At 39.9% G+C, this 13,430-nt stretch overlaps 3 protein-coding genes across 4 annotated transcripts in view; 2 read left to right on the forward strand and 1 right to left on the reverse strand.

Annotated features, from left to right (window-relative positions):
• Positions 1–130: 130 nt before the first annotated feature.
• LOC109486161 (alpha-ketoglutarate-dependent dioxygenase alkB homolog 7, mitochondrial-like) lies at positions 131–2,524 on the forward strand. Its single transcript, XM_019789866.1, has 4 exons — positions 131–525; positions 1,065–1,238; positions 1,671–1,795; positions 2,258–2,524. The coding sequence occupies exons 1-4, from the start codon at positions 181–183 to the stop codon at positions 2,391–2,393; spliced, it is 780 nt and encodes a 259-aa protein (XP_019645425.1). The 5' UTR covers positions 131–180; the 3' UTR covers positions 2,394–2,524.
• Positions 2,458–13,430, reverse strand: part of LOC109486151 (probable dimethyladenosine transferase) — a 47,986-nt gene continuing 37,013 nt past the window's right edge. The window contains exons 9-12 of the mRNA XM_019789855.1: positions 3,620–3,684; positions 3,265–3,328; positions 2,916–3,022; positions 2,458–2,564 (exon numbers count right to left, since the gene is read on the reverse strand). Of these exons, the coding sequence (XP_019645414.1) occupies positions 2,522–2,564; positions 2,916–3,022; positions 3,265–3,328; positions 3,620–3,684 (279 nt within the window). The 3' untranslated portion in view covers positions 2,458–2,521. The remainder of the gene's footprint in view (positions 2,565–2,915; positions 3,023–3,264; positions 3,329–3,619; positions 3,685–13,430) is intronic.
• LOC109486170 (complement C1q tumor necrosis factor-related protein 4-like) lies at positions 5,135–10,552 on the forward strand. Of its 2 annotated transcripts, none has more exons than XM_019789878.1 (2): positions 5,135–5,527; positions 9,742–10,552. In XM_019789878.1, the coding sequence occupies exons 1-2, from the start codon at positions 5,519–5,521 to the stop codon at positions 10,312–10,314; spliced, it is 582 nt and encodes a 193-aa protein (XP_019645437.1). In that variant the 5' UTR covers positions 5,135–5,518; the 3' UTR covers positions 10,315–10,552. The 2 variants fall into 2 exon arrangements, with proteins under 2 accessions (XP_019645437.1, XP_019645436.1); XM_019789877.1 differs by lacking the exon at positions 5,135–5,527 and adding an exon at positions 7,667–7,774.

Below are 13,430 nucleotides of genomic sequence, written 5' to 3' on the forward strand. Positions count from 1 at the left end.
CGCGAGATTTGATAGAACGCGTGGAAAAGGCGACCCCTATCAACTAAAGTTAGAATTGCAGCAATAACTGGGCGCAAGAAACACAGCGACAGGCAACCGGCTTTGTACTAGTATCAAAATTGTAGTTTACGTTGATCTCTGCCATAACCTGAGGTTTTGTAACTACTGAAACGGCGCACTATGCTCCTAAGAACTTTGATAAGATATAAGCATGCCCAAGAACGCTGTGCGATGGTTTTATTTGGGAGAAACCGCTCCGATTTTGTGTCCTGCCCCCCCATCGTGACATATTTGATCACTCGCCAGCAGACGACACAAACGCCAGACACAGCTGAACTTCTTCAGAACGAACTTTCCAAGTTTTCTTACCTTCACTGCCACGTTCCTGAGGTTGTGCAGGTTTGTCAGAGAGACATGTTGGTTCACGAGAACTTTATCACAGAGGAGGAGGAACAAATACTGTTCGAGGAGGTGGAGCCGAAATTGAAAAGACATCTCAGATATGAATACGACCATTGGGACGATGTGAGTCCTTTTATATTATGATTATAAGTGGTAGAAAATGCTCTGTTCTATTCCCCCCAAGAGTACAATTAACTAGATGTTATTCTTTAAGATAGAAATGTGCAATTTGTGTTTAATTATATGCTTCATATCATATGGTCCCTTGCAAATAGTGATGCTGCAAATGAATGTTATTTTACATAACTGATGAATTGTGTGAATGTATGTTTACCTTTGCTCTTCTGTTGTTTCTTCTTCCTCTTCTTCTCCAAACAAGTAAGGTCAATGACCTGAACCAGATGTCTGTCACCATGGTGCTAGTACGTAACTAGTGTAATAATAATGTTACAATTTTATTACAGAAGGGATTTAGTGTCACCATATCTATAACAAATATTACATCAAATTATATGAATGTGTTCTATGAATGTGTTATATGAATGTGTTATATGAATGTGTTCGAGTAAGAATTAACAGAGCAGACCATATGTGAAGGTAAACATTATGCATTTGCTTTGCAAATTTTACCTTTCTATGTTTCTTTGCACATCTCATTTCAGGCCATCCATGGGTACAAAGAGATCGAGCGATCTGATTGGTCGGAGCAGAGCCAGCCGATCCTCCAGCGTGTGCGGAGACTAGCGTTCCCTCCAGGTGTCCCGCAGCTGCACCTGGTTCACGTGCTGGACTTGGCGAAGGACGGCTGGATCAAACCACACGTCGACAGTGTCAAGGTGAGAACTTCATTTACCTGTCCCACCTATATGACCACCTGTCTGAATGTATGACTTAAACAGTGCAACAATCCCTCAATCATACATACACTCTGCCACACACACACGCATCCACATACGCACACACACACACACACACACACAAAACTCACAATATTGTAACAAGTCATTCAAAATTCCAGTTTGTTGACATTGTTTGAGTCACTTTAATTAAAAAATTTGATGTAAATCTTAACTTTCATTGATAGCAAAATATGAAATATTCACTCATAATCCCTTCCCATTTCACATTGACTGTATATACAGTACTGTATCTTTCTATCCTGTCTCATAGTCATATTGTCAGACAGTCACTAAGGCCTAAAACAGTACAAGTTTGATGCTACAAGGCTGCCTCAGCTGGAAGAAGGTTAACGTCAGTCCCTGTTCCAGTTTGCAGGTAACGCCATAGCCGGCCTGAGTCTGTTGTCTCCTTGTGTGATGAGACTAGTGCATAACGACAACAAGGCCTGGGTGGCAGACGTGCTACTCAAACCTCGCTCACTGTATATCATGAGGTATGTACATGCACATGTACATGTAGCTTTCTATCTAAATACATGTAGTATATACCTCGTACTACTTTTCTTTGGATGCGTAGTCCAGTGGTTAGCGATCCTGTCTCTGGACTAAGAGGTTGGGAGTTGGAATCCCGGCTGTTGTCGCTCACCCAACATGCATGCTACTGTTTAGGGTCACAGTCCTTAGGATGGGACGTTAAACCGTGGTCCACTATTCATTGTGCCTCTTGAAAAAAGCTAGGGGAATTTCCCAGGTACAATGAACCTGTAAATACTGTACATATCTCTGTCACGATCAGTGAAAGAGTTGTAGCTGTTCAATGAGCTAAACTGGTTCGAGATCAGTTTCTTTGTCATTTTAATTTTGCTCAACTTATGAAAAATAATACTTAATACAGGGCAGTTGTGACATAATACATATTGTCTCTGAAATCTAGGACATTTTATCCCCCCCTACAGGGATGCCATCCGCTATGATTATACCCACGAGATCCTGAAGATAGAAGAGTCCAAGTTCCGTGGAGAGGAGGTACCAAGGAACAGACGCATCTCTGTAATCTGCAGAAACGAACCACCTACGTCGACAACAGACTGAAGAAATTTGACAAAACTTTACCTCTGTAAATTTCAACATTTAGAACTGAAAGTTCTTCCCCAATATCAGGCCTAAAAATAGTAATAATGCTAAAATGGATGTCAGATTGAAGTGTAGCTGTGATGTCTTCAGTTGAAGTGGATCCCAGCAGAATTGAAGGCATGAAGAACTCTGCAATAACAGAACAAACAGGACTAACTCTAGATCTGTCATCTTCTGGTTTATCATTCAAATGTAAATATCATTCAAGAAACCAAGAATAGAACAAAGACTCTAACATAATGAAAAGAATCAAACTAATAAAAAAAAATGAGGCCATTGAAAAGTATTTTCAGTCGTTCACTGGATTATGTTTTAAGATACAGGACTGGCATATTGTACTTCTATGCTCCTTTCTGTGCCAGGGAAGTTACATAAAATACTTTGGTTATATCAACAAAGCTACTTGAAACACAAAACTGACAGGAGTACTATATTAGCTGGTAAATGATAAAAAACCCTCCATGAAAGATTGTGGCTCACCCTAAGAAGTCATCAATGTCCATGGACCGCGCCCTCTTCTTGTCCAAACTGTTGGTCTCCAGGATGTCTGTTACCTTCTGTTTCATGTCAAAGTCTTCTGGGATGGGCTGATGAAGACAAAGAGATGTGTCATTCCCAAGAACAACAGTAGTCTCACATGTTGACAGTATGTTAGGGACATACATACACGATCTGTTCTAACATACGCAAACTGTCCTAAGAGAAAAGTAATATCCTGGTGCAAAAATTCCATGTCATTAGGAATTTTAATTGGCAATCAGAGCATCATTCATCACCTGTACATCCTATAATTCTACTTGAACATACAAAGCTGACCGGTGGCACTTACAATGTTGTTGAAAGAACAGTGTATTCTGTAGTTCTTCTCCAACAAACTCAGAACTTTGGAGTTCCTGCAGATGAAAGAAAGCACGCATTGTGATGCATACATTTTCAAGATGTGTAAAAATGTACAAGTTTCACCAGGGCTTCATCATAAGAATCTTATAGAATATAAATAGAAAGTTTGTACATGCAGCAAATGCCATGTGTTAGTTTATTTTAGTTTAGTGAGAGGGTATGGAAAGACCGTCCTTGGAAAGACTAAGTTTTAATCTTTCATATTAACACAATTAAGAGGTATTATTGAAGTCCTGTAGACTCTCCTGGGATAGAGGAAGAAGTGATTAGTAAGGTGTACTAACTTGAAGGCTGCTCCCAGAGTCTTGTTCTTCCTGAGGAATGCTATCCTCACCATCCCATCCCACTCCTGTGGGAACACAGCACAGACAGGTATTATATAATCATATCTATAAATATCACAATCATGTACATTTTGTATAACCAGAAGTACACTGTACAAAATGTACTGGTACACTTGCACATAATGGGGTGCAGAATCAGATCTAATACAATATATATATCACATATCCATCATATCAAAGAAAGTTCTTCTCAACTAAAGCAATACCACACAATGCTGTTCCATACCTACATGTACATGTAAATTAAATGTATCAATGTAACCCTTTTCATTATCATAAGGCACTGTGATTTCTATATATTAAATAAACTGTTATAGTATCTTTATTAAAACTTTTCTACAACAGTATTTGATACATTTTTCTAACCAAGCCATGAAAACATGTTTAAACTCCACTTAATCAGAACTGCTGTAAAAGGGGATCTGTTTTTTTCGAGTCACAAGCAGCAAATAAGAGCTGCCCACGTATGTGCTGCTAAGTGCATTATGGGATATCAGGGGATATCTTCCATTTTGATGACTGTTAGCCTGTAACCCTTAGGCCACAGTAATTTTTATGGATGACATCAGCGTGCGTATTAATTTTGCCTGATTTAGGAAAAAAAGAAATTTTGTTGTCTTTATTCTGACAGTGGTCAACATGACCAAAATGGGCAAAGATGTCTTGCCATGCCGGAAGGTGGATGGCAGATAACTATGAAGAGAGGAAACAAGAAAAGGCTCTGATTTAATGTTTTGTTTCTTACTTTGATGCAGTGATTTGTGATGTTGGCTGTGTATATGTGATGTTCCCACTGAACTAAAACCATTTGTACAATGATTGAGTCAAAATTTCAAAATGTGGGAATTGTTTTTTTCAGCCCGCCTTGTTTGTTTTTTTCGCCCGCTTGCATTAGATTTGGAGTCTGCGGAGGATGTCATCCATAAAATTTACTTGCTGTGGCCTTATCTCTACCTCCCGATGCCCAGGAGAAATAAGCAGGGCACAGAAGTGGACATTATACAGCAGGGAGGAACTGGAAATAGCCCGAACACCGAGGCAGCTTGCCGCCTGCCCAAATGTCACGCATGCCTTGTCTATATCAGAGGACCTTTATATATATCCACAGTGTTCTAATAATAGTCATGTAGCCTCTTGACCCTTTTGTACTGAGGCAAGCTGTCTACCTGTGGTACATATAATGGCTTGTCACTGAAGGAGATGTCTTAGTGAACGCAGGAGTCACTAAAAGCTAAGTGAAGACTTGGTCGTAACAAGTGAAGGAAAGATAGTGTATGGGTAACCTGTAATTCTATTCCAAGCGTGCATTCCTTCCATTGTTTTGCGTGCCTCGCTTATCACGAACTGTGGCCACGCCACCGCTAACGACACAACACGACACATTCCTCACCCCCGCAGACACTACATGGCACGTTCCGGGCATGAGTGATCAAAGGTGACCGCCGGCCTGTACCATTTCAGGTGCCATTTTGGGGGGATAGTCTTGCAGACAATCAATAAAACATCTGCAATGACCAAATTCTCTAGCTGTCACTTTGCGGACACTACATCGAAAATAGTATTCATCTTAAGTGCTGGAATGAAATGATATAGAACTTAGAGTAGATTTATTGTTATATTTTTAACAACTTAAGTGTGTGTGAGTCTTAAAACTTGTCATGTATTTACTGAATTTGAATAATTACTTGAGATTGCGAGGGCAACGAGGTCATTTTGACGGATATAGCACCAGCCGGTTTTGCCCGGTGGAACCCACAGGCATGCCTCAGTACCGGCGGGATATCCGGTGCCGCACGTTCGCTCCAAAACCTCGGAATCTCTCGGAATCTACCTCATCCAATGGGCAAGGTAGGTCATCTAATGACAGCCAACTCTGTCAATTCGTGAATAGTACACGTATGTATCACGAGCCTAAGAATAATGCCTTCAGTAAGATAATATGTAATTTTACTAAAAGTTTAAGAATGATGCATACAGTTAGCAGAAATGTATAACTCTGCCTCAGACTACATGAAACTGAGTTAATTCATTGAACCAAGCTTTAACGAAGACATTCTAAGAATGCAGTCAGAGCTAGTATGTTATGCAGACATAACAACCACTAAAAGCCATAATACGCAACAATAATAAGTGTGCACTAAACAACCAAGCACACACGCACTTCCAATGGCTTCATGCCATTGCTATGTATAAAGTGGGTGGGAGACCTCGTGTCCTATATATGAACAGTTAGCGCGGATGTTCTGAACGTATTTGGAGCTTGGAACATCTGGATTTGTGCACAGTAGAAACCACAGGTATGTGAATGTGAGAGAGTAGCTTGTATTACGTAGAAAAATGTAAATCTGCTTGTTTCACACAGTCGTGTATGTACATGGAGCCAAATCATATTGATCATAATAAGTATTACTGTAAATAACTATTGGCGTGACTACCTTAAATTTTCATAGCGGTAAAGGAATTAGACCCCTTTTCAAAGACATTTCAATTGCAAAGAAAAATAAGAAAGTTTATGTTAATAGGAATTGTTGTTCTTAAAAATGGAGCTCAAGATGACACCTGAAATGCTGAATGAAGAATATAAGAAAAACGTGCAAAAAGTATAATATCTTATGTATACTGTTATACATTAAAAGGTAATGGAGGCTACTTCTCAATTCTATAGTCAACTGGTATTAAGTCCTATTATTGATCCTATAAAATGCTTCTTAATTTTATGAAATGTTAGTGTCAATCTTTCATGATGCTGTATTACCGGTACCGGTAGTGAACTCATGAATAATATCAAGAACAATTATAGCATCATTTTTTGACACAAATTTGTCTGGTGAACTAGTAAAAAAAGGCAAAGCTTCTCACACTAAGTAAGATTGTAACATAAAAGTAGAATTCTCAGTAATTAACCACAAGATGACAAGTCTCCCTGGCTGGTGCCTACCTAACTCTGCTATCAGCACTGTTGTCTGAAGGACACACACCCAACATTGTCTGGCATGTTATCAGTGTGCGGTGGAGGGAAGCCTGGAATAACTAGGATGGTGTGGAGGTCCCTCTGGTTCAAGTAGTGCAGAACAAACCAGTCAAGTTCACAAACTCACAGCATTAGCCAACGGGAAGTTTGTATGTGTCAGACAACTCGGAAGGCTTCAAACACCAACGTACAGGTTTTTGTTTTCTTCTGTGATCACAGACTAATACTAATCTTAATGATCATTATATTTCATTATTTTTTGCCCAAATGTTGTAAAGTTTTTGGACGATAGTTTGACAGGTTAAATTCTGGTCTTTCTTTTTTTTGGTACTTTCACACAAATACAGCCTCAAAATATGTTGTTGTATATTTCATTTTTGTGTGTTTCACTTCACTTTCACAACAAGTGTCAGAGCTTCCCTATAGAAGGCAGAAAACCAAATTGCAAAGCGTAAACAAGAAATGGATTGGTCCACAAATTAAAACAGGAAATTAAAAAGCACTTTAATCAACACTCCATGCCTGTGCATCTCTCTCTCCCACAGATCTCATGACTGGGACGTGTGTGTAGAATTTTAATTCTGATACTGACTGGCCTGTGACAGGCATGTCCTCTCATCTCATTAGTCACTTGAAGGCCCAGACATCTTGACAAAGTTGTTACTTTTGTTTGCAGTGGATTATTAGCACTCGTTAGCGGGCCAATCAGATACGTCCTTTTATTTCTGAGAGGAGTGCCCAAACTTTCTGTTCAGGTCTGGTTTCAAAGCTGAAAAGCTGATGTTTCTCCTGGGACAACAGCTACGTTTGTTCACTGCAGCTCATGGATGGCCCCGTAAAGTACAATGTTTCCTTTTCCTGCCACAATATTGACCGTTGGAGGGTTGGCAGTTTCGTGTGAATCCTAAAAAGGACAGCGGTCCACACGCCCTGGTTTACTCACCTCCAGATAGCGGCCAGAGGTGCCAGGACACTACTGGACAGTTTGCCGGACAGTCACGGCACACAGGAGTGGACTCCGTTTGGAGAGCTGAATTCTGAGTTAAACTAAAGCGACACTCCTGTCAGAGATGAACATTCTGGTGATTCTCGCTGCGATGAAGCTGGTACCAGACCGGATGGACGTAAGACCGCAATCTTATCTTTGCCTTCTTGGCTTACGCTGATGTCATCTTAGACATCAACGCTTCTCCTTCAGACCTACGCCCTTGGAAATGACTTGAGAATGATCCTAACATCCTTTCTTATGGCTGGTATTATCTTTAGCACATTTCAAGGTATAATCATTATTTTATGATGAAAGTCACTCTATATTTGGCAAAACACTTCTAGAAAGCTGAAAAGATACTATTTTCTGGAGACTTTTGAAGTCAAACCATCAAATTTATTTCACTGCATATGGACGGTGTCTAGTTTCAAATTAGTAGCACATAGCAAGACCAAAGTAGAATAACCAGAATGCTGATGTCTAAACAACATCTTATCTTCATCTGTTGCTTTGGGCTAATGCCTTTGGACTGTCAGCAGGGCTTCCGACTTTGACGATGGATATCTCGGGTTGGAGTCAAAGACGGCAGCAGAAGTAACTTGAGTTAAGCCGGTGGCTAGATGCACTTAAGTCCAATTCCTTAGTAATGCTTGCGATTTAATCTGAGTGATCTAAGCTTAGAAATAATTGCTTTCCTGATATTTATTTTGTTCTTCAATGTGACACTACAGAAAATTTGCATCTACACAGTACAGTTGTGAAGACTAGTGTATTATACTACATGTATCATTATATATATATGATAATACTATTAAGTTAAGCTATCTTTTTGGATCCACTTGCCCTGAAAATCTTCACAATACAATAATGAAATGGTAAAATTGTCTGGAAACGTTTTGCCAATTTAACTTTTAAATGTGAAACTTATTCAGAAAAGATAGTCACTATTCCACCAACCTTTATAATAGTTCTGAATTTTTGCACCAATTCTGTAGTGAATGCAAGATGTAAAATGTAGATGTAAAATACACTACATGTAGGACAGTCTACCAGCACTAGCCTCTATGATTGACACGGACAAGAGACAGCACTTCTCCAGGGTTATGTGTGGGTCACAGACAGAATCTGACCCTCTCAATGAAAACGTCAGCCAAAATCTGCAGCCCTCATCTGGCACCTACTGTCCATACAAGAACCTGTCACTTAACAACTAACATTAGTCATACTGGAGATGCCCTGATATCATAGCAAATGGAGTTCTCAATTGTGCACATTGTACTTAATCCAGTACACAAAATGTAGATAAGATTCTTAGAGTCGTACATGAATAATGATATCACCAGTGTCAGTTACAGTATAAAGAAAGGGAAATCTTATAATTGTTATGCATGTATGGTACATTATTCTGAAATATATCATCTGTCATAAATGTTGTAAGAACATGCTGTGTATACGTTAAAAATCTAATAACAGTACCCATATATTTGTTTCACTCTGGAATGAATACCAGGAATATTGAGGAAGAAAATTTATTTAATGCTCGATCACCACTAACGTTATATCTGTCAGGAATGACCTGGCAGTTTTGATCTATTATGCAGTTTTCAAGAAATTCCTGGAGCTCCTTTCCCCTACATACATATGTACATAAATGTACTTATAGAATTACTACATGTGTATTCCGTATCGCCTGAGGTACCAGCCCGACCGTGGGTCAGATCGCCCAACGGCTGAAGGCCGGAGGGAGATCTGATTCGCAGGAGGGCTGGAATACACCGTGTAGCATTTTATTTGTCATACCCACCAAAGAAAACAGACATTTCAATGTGAAATGTGCCAAAATTTCATGTATCTAAACAAAAAGTGTAACAGCATCAATTCCAACATCCGAATTCGGTGTTCGAAGTTTTGAAAGCGGCACACTCGTGCAAAACGCATTTGAATTATTCTATGGAACATTTAGAAGCCTGTGTGATACTGGTATAAAACTAGAACCCCGGACCTGGGCCATACAGCATGGACCGGAACACCCGTATCGAACGTAATTGTAGCCCAGGTATGAAAATAGTTAAAAATATATACATTTATTCCTCGTATCCACAGGACCCCCCCGGCAGCAGGATGCGTACATTTCTCCTCCTGGTGGTGCTGAACGTTGCCGACTCCCACATCTTCGCCCAGCCGACCACCCAGCAGCTGGGCTGCCCGGGGTGCTGCGGGATGACCGACAACAGATACGCCCCCAACGGGTACGTCCAAACCAACCCCATCCTCCGCTCAGCCTTCTCCGTCGCACGACAGACCTCCCTCATGGGCGCCATAGAAACCAGTCCGGTCCAGTTCGACAAAGTCTTTGTGAACGACGGTGGCGACTTCGATGGGAGTTCGGGGAAATTCCGCTGCCAGATTCCCGGGATCTACTACTTCTCCTTCAACATACAGACGTACGACCACAAGTACGTGGAGATTTCGCTGATGAAGAGCGGACAGAAGCAGATCACGTTGTACGCGGAGAGCGACGAGAGGAACATCATGCAGAGCCAGAGCGTGATGCTCACGCTGATTCGCGGGGACGAGGTGTGGCTCCAGCTGAAGGAAGGTACGCACCACGCCGCACGCAGTTTCCACGACAACAGGATTACGTTTAGCGGCTACATGGTGTATGCCAACGTATGATAAACATGGGACTACTGCACTGCAGAAGGAGTGGATAGAGAAAAGACTGAAGGAAAAATACTGTACCTATCCAGAGAGAGAAACTGTAAGACACAGCAGGTTTGTGTAAAAAGGTGATAAGAAAAGACAAGAAAACATTAACCTGGTGCTTTACAAGGGTTATTATAATCTAACCTACATGTACATTTCTTCACAATATTATTATATACAGTCAATCTGACTATCATATTAAACCATGACTTTTTAATGATATTCAAGGTTGTATAATAGACTCTTGAAAAAAGATTATAAAAAGGTGCAGGAAGTACATGTGAATATCTGTATTGTTGTCAACCTTGAAAAAGTAAAGAAAGAAAGTTGAACTTAAATCAACATTCTCATGTCCTCTAACAATACTTGGACCATTAACAGGCTTCCTTATCATCCCATTCACTGATGAAATATAACATTCATCATCACTATCAAATATGATATTACAATGTATGTGTCAAGAAATAATAGTGGTGATGTATTCCTTGGATCTATTGGTGGGGGCCTGCATGGGGGGGGGGGGGGGGTCCCGACAACGCCTTACGCTACATTTTGAGAGCCGGCTACGTATTACGCTGAATTCTTGAAACATTTCGATTACAATACGACAAATTCCAAGTGGCTACAACGCTTTATGTAGAATTAAAACGGCGAATACGCTCTACACGAAATGCGCAAATTACGCTCTATGTTATTAGAGCGGTCCGTCTACGCTCTACGTGGAATTAAATGGTCGTTTACGCTCTACGGAAAAGGGCATGCAGGCCCCCATTGGTGAGTTACTGCTGGTTGGTAGCTCGATCAGTGCAGTCTGCAGAGACAAGACGTGTGAAAAGGAAGAGTAGAGAAAGTTGTGTTTGGATAAGGACAGACCCTGAATGGCAGCATGTGCCATTACTTACTTGGCAAATACGTGCAGCAAACATCACAGGCTGCCAAATATTGGGACCTGGTAGCAGCGCTAATTAAACTGTACCTTCTAGAGCCATCTAACTGTTTGTACAGGCTAGATCACTTGTAGAGTTTGATAGAAATCTGTGGATTCAGCACTTGGCTCATTCCATACGTCATTCCTCAGCTGACAAATCATGAAAAAAACAATGTTATATATTGGATATAGTCAACAGGATCAATACACCAGGAAAGCTGTATATGACAGTAGAAGAAATAGTGATGGCTTGGCTCTAACCAGTCTTCAGAAAATTTGGCTGAGAATCAAGCCTACATGATCGCAGGTGCCTATACAATGTACTGTCCTTTCTCCCTCTTATCACAAAAATTGTAGTCCTACATGTAGGATACTTGGTTAGTATCCAAGATGCATACATTGTACATTATGTATGTACAGTATGTAACTCAGTTTGTACAATATTGCCTAGTACAATACAGAAACCAATTTTTACAGACTGCAACAACAAGTATATTACTTTTGTCAGATGTACATTCAACTTGATTTCGTCATATATGTGTGCAAGTAAGAAGTCTACCAAGCCCTCTGCAGGTCATACATGGCTAGGAGACAGTATACTGACAGCATGATACAGGCATATATAAAATCATCCAAACTTACACACAACATAAAGAAATAAAATTAATGTACAACCTACAGACTTTATATGAGACTCAATATATATTGATCAAGTGGAGATACAGATTCAGACCTGTAATTCTTCTAATGTCATAGCATAATAATATTGTGGACTGAAACTTTTTACAAGTATGTTATTATTGAGGCACAAGAAATAAAAGCTCTGGAATAAAAATCACTCTTCGCAGTCTTGACTTGTTTTCATGAGTATTTTCGTCTGCTATGTATTTTTCTATATAAAAATTGAAATTGAATCTAAATCTCTAAAGTTAAATTGAAACCCAAAATTTGGCACTTATGATGTTGCAACAACCATTTTGGACATGTCTAGAGTATTTAGACTTGTTGTAACATAAGTAACCTCCAAGCAGATATTAAGAGGATAGACTGTAACATTTCTCTCAGCAAAGACACGACAGACATTGTATCATCTGTGTTGTTTACTGGTTTTTATTTAGTTTCTTGTTGTTACGCATGTGGTTTCAGTTATTTTGTTCGTTGTGCCATGCTTTCTTTTGTGTGAATTTTGGAAACAATAAAAAGAATGATTTATAAAAAAAAAAAAAAAAAGACACGACAGAAAGCAAAATGAATGCACAGAATGATAAGAATTTTATTTTCTTCTTCCCAGCATCTGTTTTGCTAAATCAATACGTACATTGTATACTGTACACTATTCTGACAGCCTGCATGTCAAGAACCACCATGCAGGATGTATCTAAACTGCAGGAGTGGTAAAACAAGCCAAGAACATCTACCACGTGCACCTTGCCTCGAGACTGACCAGCCCACCATCATTCTCCACAAGGTCAGGCATGTTGTCCAGGAGGTCAGAAGGATTCTATCTACATTACAGAACAATATCCTGTCCAGCGGCTTTATGTTTGATCCCCAAACTAGTGTCAACAACACATTAGGCCTGCTTTAGCCCCCTGGCCAGATGCACCTGCACCAATGCCTTTGAAGTGTTGGTTTGGCCATTGAAAACATGAGGTGCACTATACAAGCTGCAATGATGCTTTCAATATGTGTTATCTTTGTAAAATTAGAGGGAAAAGAATACTCAGTCGGAGCCATACAACTAGGACACATTTTGTACCTTAGTTACATGTTTGTGGTCATGATCTTGGCTATCCTCTCCAAATTTTTTTTTGCTTTTGCTGCTTTCTGTCATGATTCTCTTTAAGCTTTCTTTCCTTTTTGGTTTCTTTTTTGTTTTTTATGTCCTTCTTCTTTCTTTTCCTCTTCAAGAACAAGCTGTGAAACTGTTGACAACGAGATTACCAAAGACAACAAATCGTTAACACCTTGGACATGCCCTGCACTCATCAACTGTGTTGATATAGAAAGTGGTTAGGGCCAAAGTTTGGGGTGACATAAAATGACTGTAATTCCGAATTGTTGCCTTGAAAGACCATGTACCACTGAGACTTATGTAACTTAGAAAATAGCAAAGAAGGTACATGTAGATGTACCAGTGCTAATGTACAATGTATGT

Source organism: Branchiostoma belcheri, unplaced genomic scaffold, assembly GCF_001625305.1.
Source record: "Branchiostoma belcheri isolate BF01 breed outbred unplaced genomic scaffold, Haploidv18h27 scaffold8, whole genome shotgun sequence".
Taxonomy (NCBI): Eukaryota; Metazoa; Chordata; class Leptocardii; order Amphioxiformes; family Branchiostomatidae; genus Branchiostoma; species Branchiostoma belcheri.